Source organism: Mycteria americana, chromosome 1 (assembly GCF_035582795.1).
Source record: "Mycteria americana isolate JAX WOST 10 ecotype Jacksonville Zoo and Gardens chromosome 1, USCA_MyAme_1.0, whole genome shotgun sequence".
Lineage (NCBI taxonomy): Eukaryota > Metazoa > Chordata > Aves > Ciconiiformes > Ciconiidae > Mycteria > Mycteria americana.
In genome coordinates this window covers 156,563,653-156,586,863 of record NC_134365.1, presented here as the reverse complement: position 1 = coordinate 156,586,863, position 23,211 = coordinate 156,563,653, and the positions used below count along the sequence as shown (strand labels likewise).

The window sequence follows — 23,211 nt, the reverse complement described above, 5'->3', positions numbered from 1 at the left end:
TTTTACTCTTAACCAGTATATGAACTTTTTCTTACTGTGACTGTTGGGTACAGCCTTACTGATGCTCTGGTGGTTTAAGAATACAAGCAAGTTAAGATTGGTAGAAGACACATTTGAAGAAAAAGTGTGTGTCTGGAAGCTTGGCTAAACCACCCCTGATTTTTTTTTTTTTTTTTCCTGTCTCCAGTTGTAGACCTTGCCTTATCAGGAAAAAGACCTTAATTTAAAAATATTTCCTCCATAACTGGCTTCTGACTTAATGGGCTAGAAGGGGGGACTAAAATCGTATAAAGGATACCTGAGGCCTTGAAACTGACTGATTGGAAGAAAAGAATGCTGCTGCAGGCTTACTGTATGCCTTAGTCTGCCCTCACCAGGTATATTCTCAACCTTATTTTCTAATTTCCATTTCCTTTCGCTAATTCTTCAGTTAATGTTTTTCCAGTTTCAGTAGGTACTGGTTTTGCAGGAATATGAGGGATGAGCATTGCTATGTTAGTTTTATTTCTTTATTGCTATTAGTTCGTAAACACCGTTTGAACAGAAGTCTCCATCTGCTCAGGGTTAGTGGTTTAGATGACTTTAAATGACCGGAATGTATTACCATGGCCATTTTGAATATGATGGAGTTAAAACAGGTGCATGCAGAGGTCAGTCATATTTTAAAATGAGAGGATGGATTTCATAGTTGAACAACCAGTATGTGGATGAAATGGATCTCTAAGGCATTTCATTTGGTGTTTAAGAAATGTCAGTGATGGAAAAATCAATATGGCTCATATGAAATGAATTTAAAAACTGGCTAATTGATAGGCTTTAATACAATTACAAATGTGGAATGACCATCCAATGTACACCTTGCTAAGAGGATTTGCTGCCATTGGTACTCGACCATGTTAACATTCCATTAATGACCTGGAAGAGGTCATAAAATTGTTATCAATAAAGTTTGCAGCCAGTGGAAATCCTAGGGACAAAAGATGCAGGCATAGTTATGGAAAGCCAGGCTTGTACGTTGGGAATTGGTGGAGGGTGTGGAAAGGGAAGCCAGAATCTGTGGGTCAGGGTAGGCCATCAGCAGGCTTTGGCAGTCAGTGTCCTGCGACTGAAAGGGCCAGCATGCTCTTGAGTGTATGTGTAGTGTTATAGATCACATAAGACCCCTTTTATTAGCCAGTTTGGTCTGGTCTGCTCCTAGAATACAGTATCTGCCTGGGATATTGATGTGTCAGGTGTTGAAATCCAGGAGAGAACAGAAGAATGTGAGAAAGATGCTGAATTTGCCTCAAAACTTTAGAGCACCTAAGCTTTTTTCCCTCACTTTTTATCTCTGTAGGTTAGTTTATTCTTAAAAATTTGTTAAGTTTAGCAGAAAATCTCTCTGGAGGGTGTCATGTCCCCCTCCCCCTCTATCAAATGTTACTAATGACCATACTGGCCATGAGCGTGCTGGGGGTGGCTTCCTGTCAGAATTGCTTTATGTAAAATCACAAGGAAGCAAACGTTTCTCGTATCCTCCCATTGTGTTGTTTCCTGTGAAGTAGCAGACTGGATGCATGTCCTGGATACAGGCTTTTTTATGGCACTATACGTGTTGGGATGATTCAGTCAAATCATTCTTGGTATCCCCTATAGTCTCAGCTTAGCAGGAAACGAGGCTTCCTCGCATCCTGTTGTTCTCCAGTTAGCCTGACTTTGGAGAGCTCTTGGCTCTAGCAGAATCCAGAATGAAGGTGAGCTTAAAGTGGATTTAGAATTTTTTTAATTTTTGTAAGCTTAAGATATATTTTCTAACCTTTTTCTTAAACACTCCTTTTTTTAATAGTTCTTTCTCTCCCCTGTAATACCTTTCTGATCCAGTTCTGGTGTCTGTACAAGCGCCCGCCGCATCTCTGGTATTTCCTTTTTTTGGGATCAGAGCCATTTTTTTTGTGATTCTGTTCATACTTTTCATTTGCTTGTTTAAAGGCTACCACAATAAGCATATAGATAACAAGGAAATTTTTACACTCCTGATGCTTTCTTGTTCCTAACTGCTTAATTTATGGATTTTTTTTTTCCCCTAATTTGAGCAGTGCTTAAGCTATCTCCAGTCTAGTTTTGCTTTTATGTATTCTGCTGTCACCTTATTGGTATCTTTTCTCATCTCTATTATAAATTATGCTATTAGTAAAACTTAACGTATCTTTAGTGTCTTTGTGTAAAATCAGATAATTTCTTGTGTGTTTAATGTCTTTTGTTGTGCATATAGTTTTTAAATACTTCTTCATGTTTCAGGAAAAACCCTACAAAATTCACAACTAGGCAGTTCTCTGGTCCCTCTCCTTACAGCTTCAAATAATTACGAGTAGTAGTTAAATTTTCTGTAGCCCAGTGAGACTTGGTGAAATAGTTTAGTTGATTTATTTTATGTGAGTGATAACTGCTTGGAGTGTATTAGTGTTTGCCTCTGTTTGATTTTGCATCTGTTTTGTGGCATTGCTCTTCTGAGCTGTATACACGCTACCTGAGCTTGAGGGATGTCAGCACCTGTACAGCCGAGGTAGAACTGCTGCTTGCTGGGACCAGAGATGATCCTCAGTCTGAGGGGGGGAAAAATGTGCATATTAACATATGCAAGTACCTCAAATACTGTGAATGCTTTGGGAGATTTTTTTTTTTCTTACTGCATAATACTGTCATTAAATGTTTCCCAAATCTGCTCTACTTTTGTTAGTAGATCACATAACCAGTCACAACTGGTCTTGCAGTCCCTTCTGTGGTTACTTTAGGTAGCTTTCATGAAAATTTTCACTTCTCTTGGGTTTAACCAGCCTCCCTGTTTCTCCTCCCAGCCTTCCTTTGTCCCTTCCTCTGTTCTCCCCTGGGGATATGGGTTTTTCCTCTCCTGCCTCTGAAGGTTGCTTTCTGGGGTACAGACTTTCTGATAGGGCCTGTGGGATGGGTCTGTTATCGGGAAAATAAACAGTTTTTTGTTGACTTTTTAGATAAAAGCAGCTACACTATGGGAAACTGAATCTCTTTCTGTTTCTTAAATCAGTTGGAACAACTGTAATAGCTGTCTTTTATTGTCCTCTTTCTAGTCTTGCACAAGGGAATACTGTGACTCCTTTCAACTTATGCAGAATCTATTATAAGAGCTATTTTCATGAGACTTTGAATGAGTGTTTCCATTACCTCAGGCAAATATTATGGGTCTCTCTTTTTTTTTTTTTTTTTTTAATCTCCTCTTTTCCCCCTGAAAATCCAGATGTTTGATGTCATCACCAAGCACTTGAAAGTTACTGGAGTGTTTTCTACAAGGTAGTTTGAGATTGGAATCTCTTTCCCACAGTTAAAAAATAAAAATAAAATAACCCCTAGCTTTCATCCCTCCCCTTCCCAAACCTCATTCTCCATCTAACCTATCCAGCAACTTCACTCTTCATGAAATTCATTAATTTTCAGGAATGCTGCCTTCCTCTGGGTCGTGTAGAATAAAGAGAGAGCATGTACATTGTTGTAGTACTTTTTTAAGTATTTGTAGTAGTTTTAAAAGTATTTTATGAACAATCGGGTACAGTGCCTGTGAGCTGCTACAGAAAAAGAAAAGTATGCCAAGAGTAATGGTACCCTGTAACTTGGTATTTTTAGCTTATGTTCTTAATTTTTTTTTTCTCAAATGCAGCTGTTTCTGTATTCTATATTTAAAAATGAGTTGTGGTGGTGTTTGTTTTGGGTTTGGTGGGTGGTTTTTTTTTTTTTTTTTTTTTTTTTTAGCTGGTCCATGAAACTGAAAGTCCATGGTACACTGAAAGACTGACACCTGGATCAGGCAATAGCTTCTGCAGTCATGGTTTGCATGATGGCATGGAAACACTTAGTTTAAAGGTTTGTTTCTACGGCTTACTGTATGTCCTCTTGTTTTCAGACTTTTGATGCAAATGACCTGTATCAGGGACAGAATTTCAGCAAAGTTCTCAGCTCTCTTGTGGCTTTAAATAAGGTGACTGCAGGTAAGTAGACTCGTACTCTGTCTTGGTGTTTGTTTACCTTACCTTCAACTTATATCAACGTATATTTATACCTGTTGCTATACTCACCATAAAATGAACATGTGTATTGTTTTAGAAGTTTCTTTGTTGCGGTTTGTTACAACTTTGGCAGTGGCCTCACTAGATTCTCTTGTCTCCTCTTCTGCAGAAGGAAGCTGTGTAGTGGAGCTAAGGCTGAGCCTTTTAGCTGTCAAGAATTCTTAGAAAAAGGCCCCATCTCCTTCCTTCCCCCTGCCCCCCCCCTTTTTTTTCAGTTTGAAATACAAGTTGACTTTTGCCCCACTCTGTCATTCCCATGTTTGAACACTTTTGTCAATGTTTTTGTCATGTTGGCCCCCCATTCCCCAGCACCATCCTTTCTTGACAGTAACTAAAGGATAGCCAACATCACTGATCCCTTAATCCACACGTTTCATTTAGGTAGCGGCTAGAAGTTACAAACCACCTACCTCAAGTTCTTCGGGGGGGGAAGAGAGAACTGTAGAAATAGCACACAGGTGAGAGGTGTCGGTGCTTTGTAGACCCAGATCCCCATTTGGGTCTGCAAGAATTTCAGGTATACACATGTTCACACTCCATCAAATTCTTTAAGTTCAGGAGGGGTAGGATCAAGGTACCAGTTGCTGTTTGTAGACAGATAAGGGGAGAGGAACTGGTATAAGGAAGTTGAGGTAATGATGGAGAAGAAGAAAGGGTGTTACAAACCCTGGAAATCTTTGGATGGATGGATAGAAGTGTGAAGCTTCTGTGAAATCTACCAAATTAATATTTGTCAAACATGCACATTCTGTTGCCAGTCAAGATTCTTGAGTTTTCAGCAGCAGAGTTGAGTTCTTTTCTGACAGTACTCCCATTGAGGAATTCATTGAACATGTTGATTTGGTATTTTAATGGAAACTTTAGTAGATACGTGGGGTCTGCAAGCCTTTTAAGTCTATCAAAAGTTCAAATTCATTTAAAAGTATTCAGATATTATTGGTAAAAATACTTGCAATTTGCATGTGGTTTGTTTGTAATAACTTTCCTTCTTTTCAGCTGAGACACATCCAGTTTCTAATTCAAGCCTCAGAAGGTGCTCTTGTGTTGGTGTATTAGATCTGCTGTTGTGAACTAGAAGATTTCGGTAATCAGACCACACTTAAACAATTTGTAGGCAGTGTGTTTTCGGGTTGCCCAGAGGCTGGAACACACTGCCATGAATAAACCTGATCCTGTTTTCCTAGGTGAACTGTGTCAAGGTATAGTGCTGGATTTGGTGGTGTGTCTGTTCTACTTGACTGGAGATAGGAAACACAGCAAACTGGACATGGAGATGCTTCAGGTTACTTAAAAGCCTTAAGTTCTATTAGTTACTGATGGTTATGGCAACTTTCAAGTTTTTGGGAGCATTAGAATTAGCCATAAAGTTATGATTTACAAATGAAGCCCATGATCTAGTTCCATTTCTCTCCCGGCAGTCTGTGAAAACAAAGATGTATGTTCTTTCTGTAATGGACTATAATCACCAGTGTTTATACAATGGCCTTCAAATGCTTTTAGGAAGGCAGGCTCATAAAGTGTGAGGTCTTTTATGACTTCAATGTGTAACAATACTATCCATACCAAATATGCAACTCAATATGAATAATTCTACTATTGCACTACTTGACTAGGTTGTGTGTATTTGTAGGTTTTTTTGAAGGATAATGACTTTTGAAGGTTGACAAAGAGTATTTAAGATGGTGCACCTGAGGAAGGTGTTCTCTGCTCAGTTGCTGTGGTCTTGGAGCATCCTTTGTCAATACTTTTCTTCTGTGCTCATTGTCCATCTAAAACCCTTTTCCTCCTCCTGCATCTTGGCTGCTATTAGATGACATGCTGAAGTTGAAAGGCTTTCCAGTTAAGATGAATTGAATTCTCCCTTCAGGTTTGATGTGGAACAGCAGATACGCTTTGTTCACTGGTCTCCTTGTGGAACTGCACCTGTATATGTATTTCCCTTTGACCAAAAATAACTAGGATTGCATAATCGTTGTCTGCTTTAGTCTGAAACTAACTGAGAGACTGTAGTTGTGTGTGTGTACCTCTGATGGAGGTAGAGTTTTGGAGGCAAAGAAAACTGCTAGGAAAGAGAGTAACAGAGGCATAAAAACCAGGAGAGCAGTTGGGATGCTCGTGTAGTTGTGTAGTCAGAAAATAGTGCATTGCTTTTGAGGCTCCTTGAAGCTCAGATGCTCACTGAATGATTTCCTTGTATGTGGGAAAACATGAGGAAAAGGGATGACTTGCCATACTCGTGCAAAGGAGCAGTGTCCATCTGCTGTCACACATCACCTGTGCAAGGTCCCTGGGAGCATTCCCCCCCCCGGGGGTTTGGCTGTGAGGGCTGGGGGAGCTGCTGCAGCCAGGAGCAACCCCCATCCCACAGTAATGCTGGGAGAAGGCTTCCAGCAGTGCTGCGGGAGACCACATCCAGCACTGACCCTGGCCCTTAATAGCCGCTTTCAGTGCAGCCCAGCCTCTGTCTGGCTGTGGCCTGCTAATCTGCATGAGGACACCCCACCCGTGGGTGGGCCGACACCCCATCCCCAGTGAGGAGCCCGATGCGCGGGGCTGGGGCTGCCTGGTGCCCCAGCTACCCTGCTCCTGGCTGGAGTGGTGGGATGAGCCCTGCCCTGCCAACCCCTCGATGCCTCCCAGCCCACAGGGACCCCGGTGGCACCCTGACAACATGTAATGCTGCCCTTCAGATGAACATCTCAAATGGGTGTGCTTCAGACAAATGAAAGAGGGGAAAGGTTGGAGGGGGGGGTGTTGTTTTCTCGAGCAAGCAGCTTTCTTCCCTTCTATTCCTCCTATCCCTCCCCCTCCCTCCGAAGAAGAAGAAATAGCTTAGTTGGCAAAAAAGGGATGAGACAAAGGAACGTAGGAAAAAAAGACAGTGGAAGGAATGTTTTAATTGAGAATGAGATGGTGGTGGTGGTGGGGAAGAGCTAAGAAACAGATGTGGCTGGCTTTACTTCAAGCAAGTTTTATGCATTCGAAATTCTTGGCCACTAGCTAAAATGATGCTGGTTAATTACCTTTAAATAGACTGGTACTGAGTAGGAATGGAGAAATAAAACCCTAACCCTCTTCTTCCTAAACAGCTCAAATTGTTTTCCTGTCTGTGTGAGGAAGAAACTGCCAGTATTTCAGGATTTCAGATCATTTATTATGATAATTTTTTAAATCTTGAATTATTGAGCAACTACAGATACATCGAATCTGCTTTAAGCACGTGAGTTTTACAGAAGTAAGCAGAAGTTATATGCAGATTTCTCAAATTCTAATATTTACTTTTTTTTCCCCCTCCTACAGACATAGGGCTGGGCAGTGACTCTGTATGCGCACGTCCCTCATCTCATCGGATAAAGTCTTTTGATTCTCTGGGATCCCAGTCTTTACACAGTAGAACTTCAAAACTCTTTCAGGGACAGTATCGGAGTTTGGTAAGTTCTAGAAGAAATGAAACATGCTGTGGTGTAATTTCCCTCCCCTCCCTTTGACAAGATTTATAAGCAAACAACAGTGTCGCAAAGTAACTGTTTCCTCTCTTTCACCTTTGTATTTCAAGCCTGTGAGATTCTATTCTTGCAGCTTTACTTATGATGTTCCAAAATACATGCAGCTTTCTGTGAATTTCTAATTATCTTTTTTCCTCACATACCACTCCATATTGTCTGCATACGCAGTATCTTACTGCATTTATTTCTTTTCAGTATAAGGACTTGCTTTTTCAAAGGCAAAAATCTCATTTTCTCCATGTCTTTGAGTTTAGGGATGCTGATTGAAGGATATTCAAACCTCAGCAAAGGTGGAACTTTTAATGTTGACAGTATTGGTAGTAATTCCTGTTTTCTGTTATGTTTTGAGGTGAATCCTTCAGCTAGCATCAGTGGTATGGGCAGTTGTTTTACAGTACAGCCAAAATCAGGATGGAGTACTGTATTGAAACTAACTGCGATGAAAGGTGCTTTTAGTGACTAAAAGGTTTGCAAGGGAGGGTTCAGATCCCTACTGCAAACTACTTTTTCCATGCTTGAAGGAGGCTGTCTTGAACTGTGTGATGATTGCTACGTGAAACTTTAAACACAGTGCTCTGCTTAAGCTTTCTTAGGTGTGGTTTGATGTGTTTTTCTCTGGTAGCAGAGCCCTTGCAAGTTCTTGCCCTAGGCCACTAATTCCAGCTCCCACTCTGCCGTTCACCACCCACTCAGTTTTGCTGATGCAACTGTTTGTGGGACTAGCTGTTAGCTGGATTACTGAAGTAATCAGAGTTTTAAGTATTGCTATCACTTTGATCTGAGCAGCTCTGCAGAAAGTTGCAAAGGGGCAGAGAAGTGCAAGAAGTAGGGAAAGAAAGCTAGTGGCCAAACCTGGGAAATTCTTAGTTTGGTTTTGCTGCTGTAGGCGGTCAGTTTGGAACTGTTCTCACCAAATTTGTACTCAGTTTCCTCTACTGGAAAGCCATCCTGGCAGAGCAAAGGGACTGTAGTTGATGTCACTGTGCAATGTTGTGCTTATTTGGTGGCTTTTTACCGTTTACTAAGGCAAAACTTTTTCTCTTGTTGAGCAGTCATAGCGCATGAAAGCACATGATGTACAAGCAGAGGACTAAGGCAGAGGCACTTGTTTGAAAATGTGCCATTTTAATTGTCAAATATTATGACTTGCAGTATCTTGAGGCTTTCTGCATGTTTTCAAACTTGTGTTTGCCTTAATTTTCCTACAGTTTTGCAGACACTAAAAGTCTGATTGTTAAATTGAGTTGTGATACAATAACATGATTGCTGTGGATATGAATTAAGCTGACATATTATATGATCCCAGTGACGTTACACAGTACATATTTTAACAATCTCAACTATATAGACAACATGTAGGTGAAATTCTGCTACCTGGATAGCTGACTAGGACTGCTTACACGTTTTCTCACTAAGTTACTTTTTTAGTAATACAGGTATTGATCGTTATTTACAGAATCACAGAATCATATAGGTTGGAAAAGACCTTTAAGATCATCGAGTCCAACCATAAACCTAACACTGCCAAAAACCACCACTACACCATGTCTCTAAGCACCTCATCCAAACGTCCTTTAAATACCTCCAGGGATGGCGACTCAACCACTTCCCTGGGCAGTCTCTTCCAATGCTTGATAACCCTCTCGGTGAAGAAAAATAACCCTCTCGGTGAAGATAACCCTCTCGGTGAAGAATAATATCCAGTCTAAACCTCCCCTGGCGCAACTTGAGGCCATTTCCTCTTGTCCTATCACTTGTTACCTGGGAGAAGAGACCGACCCCCACCTCTCTACAACCTCCTTTCAGGTAGTTGTAGAGAGCGATGAGGTCTCCCCTCAGCCTCCTTTTCTCCAGGCTAAACAGTCCCAGCTCCCTCAGCCGCTCCTCATAAGACTTCTGCTCCAGACCCTTCACCAGCTTCGTTGCCCTTCTCTGTACGCGCTCCAGTACCTCAATATCCCTCTTGTAGTGGGGGGCCCAAAACTGAACACAGTATTCGAGGTGCAGCCTCACCAGTGCCGAGTACAGGGGCACAATCACTTCCCTAGTCCTGCTGGCCACGCTATTTTTGATACAGGCCAGGATGCCATTGACCTTCTTGGCCGCCTGGGCACACTGCTGGCTCATATTCAGGCGGCTGTCAACAAACACCCCCAGGTCCTTCTCTGCCAGGCAGCTTTCCAGCCACTCTTCCCCAAGCCTGTAGCGTTGCATGGGGTTGCTGTGGCCCAAGTGCAGGACCTTGCACTTGGCCTTGTTAAACCTCATACAATTCACCCCAGCCCATCGATCCAGCCTGTCCAGGTCCCTCTGCAGAGCCTGCCTACCCTCCAGCAGATCAACACTCCCACACAACTTGGTGTCGTCTGCAAACTTACTGAGAGTGCACTCGATCCCTTCGTCCAGATCATTGATAAAGATGTTAAACAGAACTGGCCCCAACACCGAGCCCTGGGGAACACCGCTTGTGACCGGCATCTCTATTTATGATAGAGACAGACATGATTTATAGTCCTGTTCTCTCAGCTCCACTGCAGTGGATTGTATTTGGATTATTTAAAGCGGTGCAATTATTTAGCTTTTTTAGCATAGAAGTTTGTCCTAACTCTCATGAAATGCTTAAATGATGCAGATATTCAAAATTGACATCCAAGAACAAAATGCTGAATTTGAACATCATTAATTTGAAAGACTTCTAAGAAGTAGCTATTAACATCTAGTTGTTATGATAGAACGATAATCTGCCTTCACGTTGGTGATGGGGGATGAGCATATATATATATATATATATATATACACACACATACACACGAACAGCTGCAAGTCTGACATGCTGCAGACTTGCAGCTTTGCTAAACTCGAGGCAGATGATTTGTGAGTACTTATTTAAGGTAAATTGCATAACTGTTTCATAGGTTTTGTGGAAGGACACTGTCCTTTTCCATTGGCAGACCATGGAAACTTGCACATTCAGGTGTGGAACCTTCCAACCTGATCTGTTACAGGGGAAAAAAAAAGTTTCAAGCTGCAAACTCTCTATTTATATCCAGAATTAAATTAAACCCAACTCAGTTCCACCCTCCTCCCAGCCCGGAAAGTTTTAGAAAAAGCTCTCTAATGTAAAGCTGTTGTTTCTTCGTAGTTGCCAAAGGCAGTTCCAATTTATACTATATACAGAAAATAGAATTTGACTTTTTTGGGAGAGTAAGAATGATTCTCATTTTAGCTCTGTTACCCCCTTCTGATTTGAAGGGCCTGTAATAAGACAGTATACTCCCTGGACTGATACAAATCCATAGATTAAAAATGACAGATATACTGGAAATGGCAAATCATCCCTTACAAATGCTTAGAGTAAAAATGTGTGAGGAGTGTTGTGTGTGGAGGAGAGGCTATTACCATTTTATGGATACTTCTGTTTTGTTCATGGAATAATTGTTTAAATCTCTAATGTGATCTTTTTGTTCTTTGTACTCTCCCTTACTAGGACATGACAGATAACAGCAACCATCAGTTGGTGGTGAGAGCAAAATTTAATTTTCAACAGACAAATGAAGATGAACTTTCTTTTTCAAAAGGAGATATTATTCATGTTACAAGAGTGGAAGAAGGAGGCTGGTGGGAAGGAACTCTAAATGGCAAAACGGGATGGTTTCCAAGTAACTACGTACGAGAAATAAAATCAAATGGTGAGTTTTGAAGGAGAGCATATTTGCACAAATTCTTGCTTTGGGTAGAGGTTGATAGTTGGCTGATTCATTAAAAATTGTAATGCTTTTTGTTTAAGCTTGACTGTATTTACTGAACTTCATTCACAGCAATCATTAATGCTCAGGAACTCATACTCCACCACCCCAATTCGCTATATAGAGTGGTCTAGGACTTTTGAATTAACAGTAAGCATGCAGAAAACTCACCCATTCTGTTTGCTTGTCTGTCTGTCTCTGTCACAGTTGGACTGCTCTGACTTCCTTGGTCTGAATTCCTAGAATGCTGGATTCTGGCTCTGATTCTGACATACTTTGAATTGGTGCTTTTGGTTTAAATAGTGAAAGATTTCCTGCAAATCTCTTTTAAAACAACAAACCCAAAACCCAAATGAAAACAACCCCCCCACCCCCTCGCAACTAGCAACAAACTACACCAAAAAAATCTCTAAACATGTCCCATTACTTAGAAGTAAACAAATGCAGGAAAAAACCCCAATTCCACTGAAACCTACTAAAAGTTAGAGACAGTTTTTGAAAGATAATATATTTGTGATTTTTCTTTATTGTTCATGTGCCTTCAACTTTTCTTTATACAGGCTTCACTCTTCCACTGAAATTTTATTTTGAACTTCATACAGTGAAAGTGCCTTCTGTAAATGTTATCTTCATGACTGAATATCAGAACTAACATTGCTTTTTAATCCACCAGGACCTTGACGTGGGTGACATCTTCTCTCTTTTGGTTTCTTTCCTGTCTCTGCTTGCTTTCAGAGATTGGGCGTAAATCTGGTAGGATAAAACTACCCAGGGACTCTGAGGGTCTTTACCACTCTTTCCCTTGTCACAGCTCCAATGAAAACACACATCTTTTGGGCCATGCTAAAATCATTGGCATGACTTTTTTTTTTTTTAGGCAGCCATACAGATGCGTGATTGCAAACTGAAGTTGTGGGGGTAAATCTCCATTTTTAAACTTAATCTTTCTCCTCCAGTTGCATCCTCTTATTTTTCTTCCTTAATTTGCTATCTACAGTCTGTTTTTGCAGAATGCTGGAGTCTTAGTCTTAATGGTAACTTCATTATCATTTTCAACTAGATCCTCTTAGGCATAGTCACGATGTAAGACTTAGCTTTAATGTTCTTCAGAGATCTCTCAGATGCAGCTTATCCTGAAAAACAATTCCTGAAGCCTGTTTTTTCTTGTTTGTAGTGTTGTAGCAGTCTCTTTTTCAGCCATGATGACTATCTTGTCCCATTGTTATCCATTTAAAACATTGCTGCAGAGGTCTTGTTTGGATTTCATCAGTTTTGATCTCTTCTGACTCCTGAGACTGGAACCTGTGTCAGCGGTTAGGCTCCAGAATGGAAGTAGCTTTTAACAGTGAACATATGAGAAACAGAAGTTGCCAGCAACTGAGATTAAGGTTGTTCTTGGTTGTTTAAGAATACTTCACTTGGGTGAAGTAACTCTCCTAAATAAGAAAGCCAACAGGCTATGGGGCCAAGGTTAGTACCAAGTGCAGTTGGATTCTTGCCAGTCCTTGCAACCCTGTCCGATTCTTGGGGGCTGAGATGAACTGCTTCCAGTCCCTGGTTTAACTTTCCCTTCTCACCATCGGAAGTTTCCGGCTAAGCTCTTCTTTTCCCTCTGCTGTATAGTATGTTCCCTTGTGCTACAAGGGCTTGCTCCTTCTGGCTTCTGTGAGACTTCTTGCGTTCTTGGAGCACTCTGTCATATGCTCAGTTGCTTCTGTGGAAGGGAATATGTGCCTGTGCTTTTCTCTTTCTCAGGAAGTTGAGTTCATTGCTTTTGTTTTCTGTGCATCTACTGACTATTGCAAAGTTAAAATGACTGACCTGTCGCTCTCTAGCTTTCTCTGCCTCCTTTTTAAAGACAAATCTAGCCTCCTTTTTAAAGACAATTACTGTGTTTGGCCTTTTCCAGTACTTTATGGAACTTCACTTGTCCTCTGTGGTTTCAAACAGGGAAGTAGCTAGTTCTCTTAATGCCAGATCAGCATAGCAGGTACTGTTTAATTTATCAAAATACTAGTTTTAACCTGCTTTTGTGCCTTTGTAGGTATGTGTTTGAATTGTCTGAAGTTGACCTTTTCATAATGAGGGTGGGCGGGTGGTAGAAGGAAGCATGACATATTCAGAGCTTCTTGATGTCTGTTAATAGTTCTTCTTTCCTATTGAGTTGCAGATCAGCTTTCTCCCTTGATGTATGTATACTGTGGAATGTTTTGTTGCTGCTACCCTTATGTCTGTGTTCTATTTCAACTGGTGACCTGACTTTTTCTAGTTACTTTTGCTTCTTTTTGTGTGTTTGAGGTCACTGTAGTATTTGTGATATTTGATCATGCCAATTTGCATCTACTTTTCCTGCTCATCCTTTGAGATGCCCCTAATTTTTAAAGGACTTTTCATTCTTGTGAGCCTTTTCCCCTTATGTTGTCACTAGTGGGAATCCTTTTTTTTTTTTACCCATATTTTTAAGTTTACTGAATTCTTCTTACTTGAAGTTCATTGTTCTTGTTTTGCTGCTCGGTTTTTTTTTTTTTTCCTTTTCTTGGTTGTTTCCATGAAATTTGTTATGACCATTTCTATTATCAACTGATTTCTGTTTTGTGGGTATTGTTGAAGGTGCTAGAGAGAGGGCTTTTTTTATAATTCTCTTCCCTTCTGTAGCAAAGCATATTGCCACTGCGTGCTGAGGTTGGACTTCCTTTGTTCTGCTGTCCTTGTTGAAACAGGAATGTAGTGCCATTCACCACAAAGCTCTGAAGTTACATGAATGGCTCTGGGTGGTGCTCATGAGAAGTTTCATCTAGGTTATATGTACGGGTTGACAGTGTCTGTTGCACTCCTGTGCCCCTCCCCATTTTTGCTAGTCTTCACTAGACTGGTTGACATTTCTTGAGTTGATAGTCTTTCACTGTCTGTTTTTCTTGCCTTCCTGGCAACTATATATACCTCGCTTTAAGATTTTCTTAATTCAGAAATGTTTTAAATGCCTTCATGCTTTGAGCATGAGGTTAAAACACAAAAGTGCTTTTTGCTTTTTCAGATGTATTTTAAAACCAGCTAGTAGAACTTGCTGTCTTGCAAGCTTAAATTCAAAATATGTTTTCTATCAGTGTTATAATGAATTGATTTTAAAAAGATCAGGATGGGATTGTTGAAATACTTGCTCTTGATTAAGGTCTCTTTACGAACAAAATGTTCATCCTGGATATCTAATCAGTTTTCAAAATACTCTGTAAAATGTTCTGGCATCGACAGTATGACTCCACCCTTCTTTCTTCTTAAATGTGGCTGAAAATACTGCAACTAGTTAGAAATTCTGTACAGGCAATGCTGTGTGTTATTGTTTTTGATGATGCGTTATCTGGAGAGCTCGTGGGAAATGGTTTGATGAAATAAATGCCTTCAGTCTGCTGTAACCTGGCTTTGGCAAACTGGGTAACAGGAGAAAAGAAAGAAGTTTTCTATGTGTGTGTTTTGTTTTAATTCTCACAAAATTCACAGACATTAGAGAATATTTTAATTTAGAACAAAAATCCATTTATCTAAATATCTAATGTCAGATAATGGTATGTTTGTGGTCTTAGCTTGTATGGTTGCTCTGAAGTTAGATATTCAAGGAAAGGAAGAAAGAGCTAGAAGGAGAAGCTGAAAAATACAGGATAATCTGAGATTATGATGTAGCAGTAGTTGTCTTTCCTGAAAGGGAATTCAGAATACTGGCTGTATGAAAGAGTTGCCATGAAGGAAATGAATGCTTAAATTTTATGTGCTGCTTAGTAATGGGAACTGCCTTTATCCACATTGCTTTCTTAAAGATTTTAGAAGAAAAGGAAACTACATTACATATATTGCACAAGCAGAGCATGTTACATGATAAGGTATCCCAGAGTAGCTAAAAAATCGTGAAGCTATGCCCATGTTTAACTATGTTGTAACTTGTTTGCTTAGCTATGCCAGAATGGGTGTCGGTCTCTTCTCCCAAGTAATTAGCAATAAGACTGGAGGAAATGGCCTCAAGTTGCATCAGGAGAGGTTTAGATTGGATATCAGGAAAAATTTCTTTACTGAAAGGGTGGTCAAGCATTGGAACAGGCTGCCCAGAGAGGTGGTGGAGTCACCATCCCTGGAGGAGTTCAAAAAACGTGTAGACACGGCACTTCGGGACATGGTCTAGTAGGCAGGGAGGTGTTGGGCTGACGGTTGGACTAGATGATCTTAGAGGTCTTTTCCAACCTTAATGATTCTGTGAATGATTAGTGTTAGCACAGAAGGTCAATACATGTATGAGGCAAGCTATGAATGTTTGTAGGAAAGATACAGAAATTATTGAGCAAAGCACAGCATTTAGTTTTCATGACAACTCTGTAAATTTTGGGGAAATACATTGTCCATCTCAACCAAATTTATTTTATTTTGCCTTTGAGTGTGTGTTATATCATACCCCCCTCCCCCCCGAGGATTTGTTTGAAATTGTAGTACTTATGATGAAACTTACAAATTGGAGAAAAAAATAATGAAAGAGTAGTTTCTTTTCAGGTATGTGCCTACACTGTAAGGATCAAAAAGATGGTCCATTTCTCTCTCCCTCTCTCCCTCCCTCCATGCATGTTTTCATTTCCCTTTTTAAACCCTGTAACATCTTGCCTTTTTTTAATATTCTTTGATCACTAGTCAGGAAGTACTTTGAAATGAGGACTTTATTTTCATCCTGCTGTACTTTTACATATGCTAGAGGGTAAAAGATTTATGCTGTGTAAACTTGTTAGAAATTTGACAGTGTGGCCTTACTGAGTGGTGTTGTGGTTTTTTTTTTTTAATAAAACAGAGCACGGAGGGGTGAAGGTCTTATCTCTTACACTGCTGCTTCTGTCTCTCACAGTAGGGAGATTTGGAGACTTAGTTTTGAGAGTTCCCTTGTGATGAATAGGGGTTAGCCAGAATGGGATGCACTTGCTTAGCTACTGTCAGATGTTAATCAGATTTTAGAAAAATCACGTGGTCATTTGCTGAGCTTTATCAACGTGTAATCCATTTAAATGGCATGAGATTATGCAGAAGGTAATATAGCTTTGAAAAATGACATTTGCTATGTCACAAACTTTATTCTAATTCTTCACAGAAATTAATGTGTCTTTACTATCCTAGCCTCTCTTCTGTTATGCTTTCTTGACAGTTATGTTAGTATCAGGCCCAGTGCAAATTACGGTGTTAGTGGTTCTTCTGGTTGGATCTTGTTAAAAAAAAAAAAAAAAAAAAATCAGTGTGCAAAAAGGCCAGAGTATAGTGGAAGAGTGGAGTATCTGCTGTTCCCATCCTGTGGTGCATGAGGGAAAGACAGATGCACTTTTATCTTTGGGGGGGAAAAAAAAAGAGAGAAAAAAAGAAAAACACACCAAGAATGCTAGTTTTCCTCTCCCCAACCACGTACACTTGGAGGAGTATTTTGTTATCTTGTCAAGTGTTACTCTACAGTCATAAATAGAATAGAGGTTGGGACCAGTGAATACTACTAGGGAAGAAGCGTTGGGAACATCCACATTGCAGTGTGGAGCATGTTGCACTGATGCCTGAGCCATCTTGAGAACTGGGAATAAGTTTAGGTCTGCCCTCCTGGTGTTGGACTTGAACTGGTTAGTTTAGAGAGACAGAGCTTGCTTGTAGCACTTCACTAATAGGGACCACATAGCTTTTGGTGTCCCAGTTGGCACATCTTTCCTCCTGTACTATAGGATGAAATAGCCCAAATCGGATCTTTGTGTCTAGATTACACACCATAGTGTAATAATGACAGAAACACATGGTGATGTTCTTGCCAGCAGTAGGGTTGAAATGCTTTAGCAAAGTATGTCCTGAAGGAGTGCTTTGTGGAGTAGCGTGAAGTAGACTGTTGCATGAAAATGAGTATGACATAAACTGGAGACATGACAGAAGAGAGAGAGGAGAGAATGTGAGAATGACAAGTAATTTGAAGGCAAGTAAAATAAATACTTGCCATGTAAATGAAAACATAATGAAAGAAAACATTGGGAAGGATTGGGTAAATTATCCTTTTACAATCCCTTAGAAAGGTAGATGTTTGTAAAGGATAAGATAACTTTACTTCGTTTTAGAGAGTTCGTGGCATCTTATGTACTACTTAGGGAAAGGTTACAGAAGCAGCTCCTCTAAGTTGTTTTGGTTCTACTGAGAATAAGTATTTGCTGGAAGAATAATGTTAAGAAGCCTGTGCCAACCTCACTCTCCACCCAAAGCTGATCTGTTAAGTGAATTCTATCTGGTTTGTCACTAGACACTTCAAAGAATTATCAAGTGTAGCTGTGTGCAGTTGAATGTAATGCTTTGATCAGGAAAGAAACTGATAGTGGTAACTTACTTCTTGGTTTCAATCATCAGCTGGATATGGGCTCTTCCAGTACTTGAGCAGATCCTTGTGTGCTTTGGATTTGATTGTATGCTGTGCATGTTTTTGTTGTACTTTCAGTGTTAATGTAACAGACTTACATTGGGACTGGGAGAAAAATAGGGAGAAGGGAAGAATCTTCCATATGGGAAAACTTGGTGTCTGGCTCAGGTCACTCTTCTGGTGCTTTGAGAAACAGAGCTTATATGTTGCAGTGGGCAGGGTGCTAGAGTTTTGCTAATGTTTTCAAAACCTATGGACTTCATAGACCAATGGACCTGTAAGACCTTTGTATGTTCCCAGTATGCTGAATGGGGTGACACGTGCTTGAAATGTTTAATGAATTATGCTGTATGTTTGCAAAAGTACTCTAACGTTCTCTCATGAAGGATAATAAATAACACTTATTTTTGTTTATGCTGAGAAAGTGATTTCTTATGTGCAAGATCAGGATTTTCTTCTGTGTAATGCATTGTGCAATGAGCTAATTGTAACAAGACTTTCTTATTCCTTCTTATGAAGCAAAGCAGTGCTTGGAGGCAGAATACCAGACGTGATAGACAGCTGGACTGATTTGCGGTGTCTAATTCTGTGTTTCTACAATAGAAATGGCCTTTGCATTTTAAAAGCTGAATGTTCATTATGGCTGTTCAGGCAAAATGATTTGAATGTGTGATTCTTTTTTGTGTCTTGTTTTTAAATCTGAATTTGATCATGTCTCTCTGATGGATAAGTCAATCAGCTGAACAGCTGGTAATATAAATGACTCAATATATTTCAGCAAAAAATCTCCCACTTTTTTCTTCTCCTAAGCTGCTGAAGAACTTAGGGGAAGAGATGTATTTTTTTCACCCTTTTAGATAACAAAGTAGCTGGAAGAAGAGCCGGATTTCCATGACCAGCCAGCTTTGTCCAGATTAACAAGGGTCACACATCTGTATTATGATAAAATTCAGTGACAAGTATTTACCTTTTTCCTTAAATAACTCTGGTTTCTCCTTTCATGCTTTTTGGTACATGATTAATAAACCTTTAGGTATTTAGTGAACGTGAAAGTCACTATAAATTTTAGGATGATCAAGAGGCTTCCACAGAGAATGAAAGCAGATTACCGAGTTTGTGTAAACTACATCATTTTCATCATTCAGTACAAAGAAACAAGCTGTAATTGTTCCATAAATGAGTAGCATTATATATAAATATATAAATGAGTAGCTGTACATACAACGTGACTTTAGGTGCTTCTTTCACATTGAGTGTTTAATGACAAATCTGCTTGGGTTTATGGTTTTGTTTTAAGGGGATGGGAGGAGTCCTGTCATTTGGAATTAGTTCACTGTATAGCAGAGCGCATACGTACTGCAGGGCCGGTGGCTGAGAGCATCAGTGTTCCCAGCTGAATAACTGCCGCGGCTAACCGTTTTTGTGCTGTCTGTCGACTTATAGCTGACTTGGGGGGGTGAGCGGGGGATATTAACCAAAAGGATTTTACTGTCATCTCTGAATATGGTAAGGAGAAATGTTTTGCCCATGTTTGGCAGTTTTAAGACCATATTTTATTTTTAGAATAGCTTCTTTGAGGAGAGTTGCAGTGCAATACAGAGAAAATCCCCTCAGAGATACCACATGTGTGCTCTTGGGGCTTGAGCTGCTCCTTATGGGCTTCTGGCTAAAGCCTCAGGTCCAGCCGGCCTACCCGGTGCTCCTGGCACTGGAGACGAAAAGGTGGCCTGCATCTGTAGTCAGCTCCCCTGGGACTGCAACATCCATGAAGCTGCAACTGGGCAACCTGAAGAAGCACTAAATTACCCAGGATACAGTCCAGCAGAGGCTGGTTACCACATGGGCTGTTCTGCTTATGGTGGTGGTTCCCTGGTCAGCTTTACTCTCCATGGGAATTTCCCATAGCTGGCCCTTAGCTTGGCTGATGGGGCTTCTCCTGGAAAGGCAAGTCTGTTATTTGAGACTTGCATAATTTATTCTTAGTGGCCTTGAGGTGTCAGGTAAACTAGAGTTAAATTATTCATGTATCTGTATTAAAATGTGTTTGAAACAGGAGCTTCCTTTTAAAATAAAGGTAAAACTTTCAGTAGATATGCTTTGATGATGGTTTTTTTTTGTTTGATTGTTTGTTTTTACAATCTGCCATTTTATTGTTTGGATACAAATGACTGAAATGCTTATTTGAAATGTGCATATCGGACAAGCCTGCTTATTTAAAAAAACGAACCAAAACACCGTAATGTCCTGATAAATACAGTCTCACAAGCATTCTTGGTTGTGTGCAAAGTCAAGTGTGAGAGGTCAAAAAGAGATGCTGTAAATCTCACTTGCTGTTTCTCCAGCATGCAGCATGATGCTTTTGATTGTCTCTCCCCTCATCTTTGCTCCTCTGCAATTGACTCAGAGGAATAGTAGAGGTGGGAGGGAAGGCTTTAGGAGTGTGTTTTCTGTGCCTCTCCATTCTGGGAGTCAGCACTCGGGTAACTCTCAGGACTGTTGTTTTGATCTTGCAGACTTACCTTGTCATTCCAGGAAGAGCATGCATTACTGAGGGGTAGATTCACTATGCGATTGTAGGAAGGATTGCATTTATTATGATGGACTTTGTTCTCAAGTGCATAAGCATTTTTATTTTTTACTTCATTAACAGTAAAAGGATAATTTGTTTTAAAAGATCATTTTCTGGGATAGGCATCTGGTAAGTCATTCCACTGCTTGTACACTTTCAACCAGACTGAGTGTAGTGTGCCACCTCTGGTATGTTCAGCCTTTGATTGGTCACTTGTTTTTATCTAGTTCATTAAGTTGATACTAAAACTTAATACTACTTTTATTTGAAAGTGCGGGTAGTGTTTGGAAATGCCTGTTGTGGCTTGCGTTTTTTTTTTTTTTTTTTTTTTTTTTAATTGCAGTCTGTGATAATATTTTGGTTTTAAAAAATAATTTTGGAAAAGCTGATTTTATTAACTGACTTTCTGGTTCCAGGAAAAAGAATGAGAGTTGTTCTGCTTGCCTTCATTGAGGCTAGAGTTCATTCATTGTGAACATATGAACCATTTTGATTCTTCACCAGTAATTTCAAGCGCAAGTCTGTACGTTTCTCAGTGAAGCACTATTTTCACTGTATCTTATGATAAATATTTTAAAGCAGTTTGTTTGACCTCTAGTGTTGAGCTGTGAAATTGCACGCCATTGACACAAAAATATCTTACATTTCAGAAAAACCGGTCTCCCCCAAATCAGGTACATTGAAGAGTCCACCTAAAGGCTTTGATACATCTGCAATTAACAAAAGCTATTACAATGTGGTGAGTGATCATTTTTCCTCCATGTGAGCTGTTATATACAGTGGAATGTCATTTAACTAAATGGTCTTATCTGCACAAAATATTTGGCAGTCTTGTCAGAGCCTTAGTGCCAAAACTAGATAGGGGTTTCAGTGAATTCTTGTATAAACAAGATTGTTATTAGTTTAATAGAATATCACACATACAGATTCTTAAGCATGATGCAAAATTATAGTCTAAAGTAAGTGAATAATAGGCATTTCTGTAATATATTATGCTCATTTTATTTGCTTTTCTGGTTGTTAATTTCCCTTTTCTCCCTCATCCCCCAAATATGCAATCAGTCTTCCCCAATCTCTATGAATTAATGAAATTCTGCTGCGTTAAAATGATTAAGAATATTTTCATCCTTTTTGTTTAACAAGACATTGAACATTTTGAATGAATTTGCCTTTTTTTGTATTCATGCTTATAAATCAACTCAGTTATTAACTTCAGGAACCTCTCCCTGACACTGATGGGTAGATTTCACAGTGAAAGTAGTATAGCCAGTCAGCCTTTAAGACATCCCCAGGAATTCTTAACCTAGTACTCAGACTGCTTTAGTAGATGCATGTAAGAAACATACCAAACTCTGTCTTTAAATGTGTTGTTGTAACCATTTTGAGAATCCTTTATTTACTAACAGTAGATACATTGGGAAGCAAAAAGCATATTACTGTTTTTGTTAACCACTGCTTCCTGCTGGTGTAAAACCAAAATACAAGGTTTCTTTCCCTTTTCTTTGAAGCAGCTGTCATTGTTTTTCATTTTATTTGTCAGTTTTTAGCAGGGATCATAAAGCATCATTTTATGCTTTCATCTGCTGCGGTTGTGGCATGAATAACACCAGCCACCTGGAAGAACAGAGTAGTTTTGTATATAGTCCCCTAATTGAAAACAATGAAGCGACCTCCTGCTCCTCCCCCTGGCTTGCCTGGTCCCTCTGTTGGTAGCTGTAATTCCATGGTAAAGGGAGGGCTGCAATTCTTTGGCTATTGTATCCCACACCTGCTAGTCACAGTGGAAAGTACTTGTGCAGGCACACCTTCCTTCAAACTGCAGGAAGTAATGATCTTACTGTGGTACATTCAGGAACAAAATATCGGATAGTTTTCCTTTTTATTTTTGTTTTTCACTATATCTCTTTATAGTCTTTTTTTTCGAGGTTGCTGTAGTGTGTAGTAGCAAATATGTCTTCTCTATTGTTGTTTTGATGTTAAAACCTATGTTTTTCAATACAAGTAAACTGAAGTGAATGCAGCAAAGAGGATTTAGTTCCTTCACTAGGCAGAAGACTGCTCTTACTTAAGTTTAATCTATATCTATGTTGAGTTTTTAATCAAAATAAATTGGCAGCTCTCTTGAACACCAGTCCTTTAAATTTGGCTTGGTTTTGGTTTTGATGGGTTTTTTTGTTTGGGTTTGGTTTTTTGTGGGTGTTTTTGTGGTTTTGTTTGGTTCAGTTTTTTTTAAGTTAGTGGTAAATACATGCCTCATATGTAATCTTACATTAATATTTCCTTGATAGCTCTTAATATGAAAAGTAAGAGTTGCAGCTGTTTAATTTGGGCTTAACTAAAACTCCAGTTTGACTGTGTCCAGAAATGAATTGAATCTTGTGGTTGCATATTTTACTTTGTAAGAGTAATACAGGCCATTTTGGGGGGTGATAGTGTACTTCAGTGAAAATAATAGGAAGCAAATGTTTGAATTTGCGTAAAACCATAGTTAAGGCGGCTAAGTTATAAAAGGCCATACAATTTTGAAATGCCACCTTTTGGATGGTGTGCTTTTTATAATTGTTCCCTGGATAACCTATTATCATTATTGTGGAGACTAAAGCTACTATATACTTTGGGAAACAGTCATAGCTGGCTTTTAAAGTAGTTTAATTTAAAAAAAAAAAAAAAAAAAAGGTGAAACTGGTGACCATCATACCTACTCTTGGAATTAGGTTATTTTTCATCTGGCTCAGATGCAACTTCTTGGTGCACTAAACTGATGTAATAAGATTCCCACTGTTTTGACTGCTAGCTATTTATTAACTGTTGATGATATATTGCGGGGGGGTGGATATGACCAGTTCATAGTAATATATATAGTAACTTGGAGCCCTGGCTCTAGAGTGCTGTTCTTAAATCTGTCTGCAGTGAATTGGAT

The 23,211-nt window shown here is 39.6% G+C and overlaps 1 protein-coding gene across 4 annotated transcripts in view; it reads left to right on the top strand.

The window, feature by feature from the left end:
* The window catches only part of ARHGEF7 (Rho guanine nucleotide exchange factor 7), a 127,796-nt gene that overhangs the window by 46,094 nt on the left and 58,491 nt on the right, over positions 1–23,211 (top strand). For all 4 annotated transcript variants that reach the window (XM_075525713.1, XM_075525690.1, XM_075525698.1 and 1 more), the window contains exons 3-6: positions 3,911–3,995; positions 7,374–7,504; positions 11,067–11,268; positions 20,942–21,030. In XM_075525713.1, coding sequence (XP_075381828.1) covers positions 3,911–3,995; positions 7,374–7,504; positions 11,067–11,268; positions 20,942–21,030 — 507 coding nt within the window. The remainder of the gene's footprint in view (positions 1–3,910; positions 3,996–7,373; positions 7,505–11,066; positions 11,269–20,941; positions 21,031–23,211) is intronic.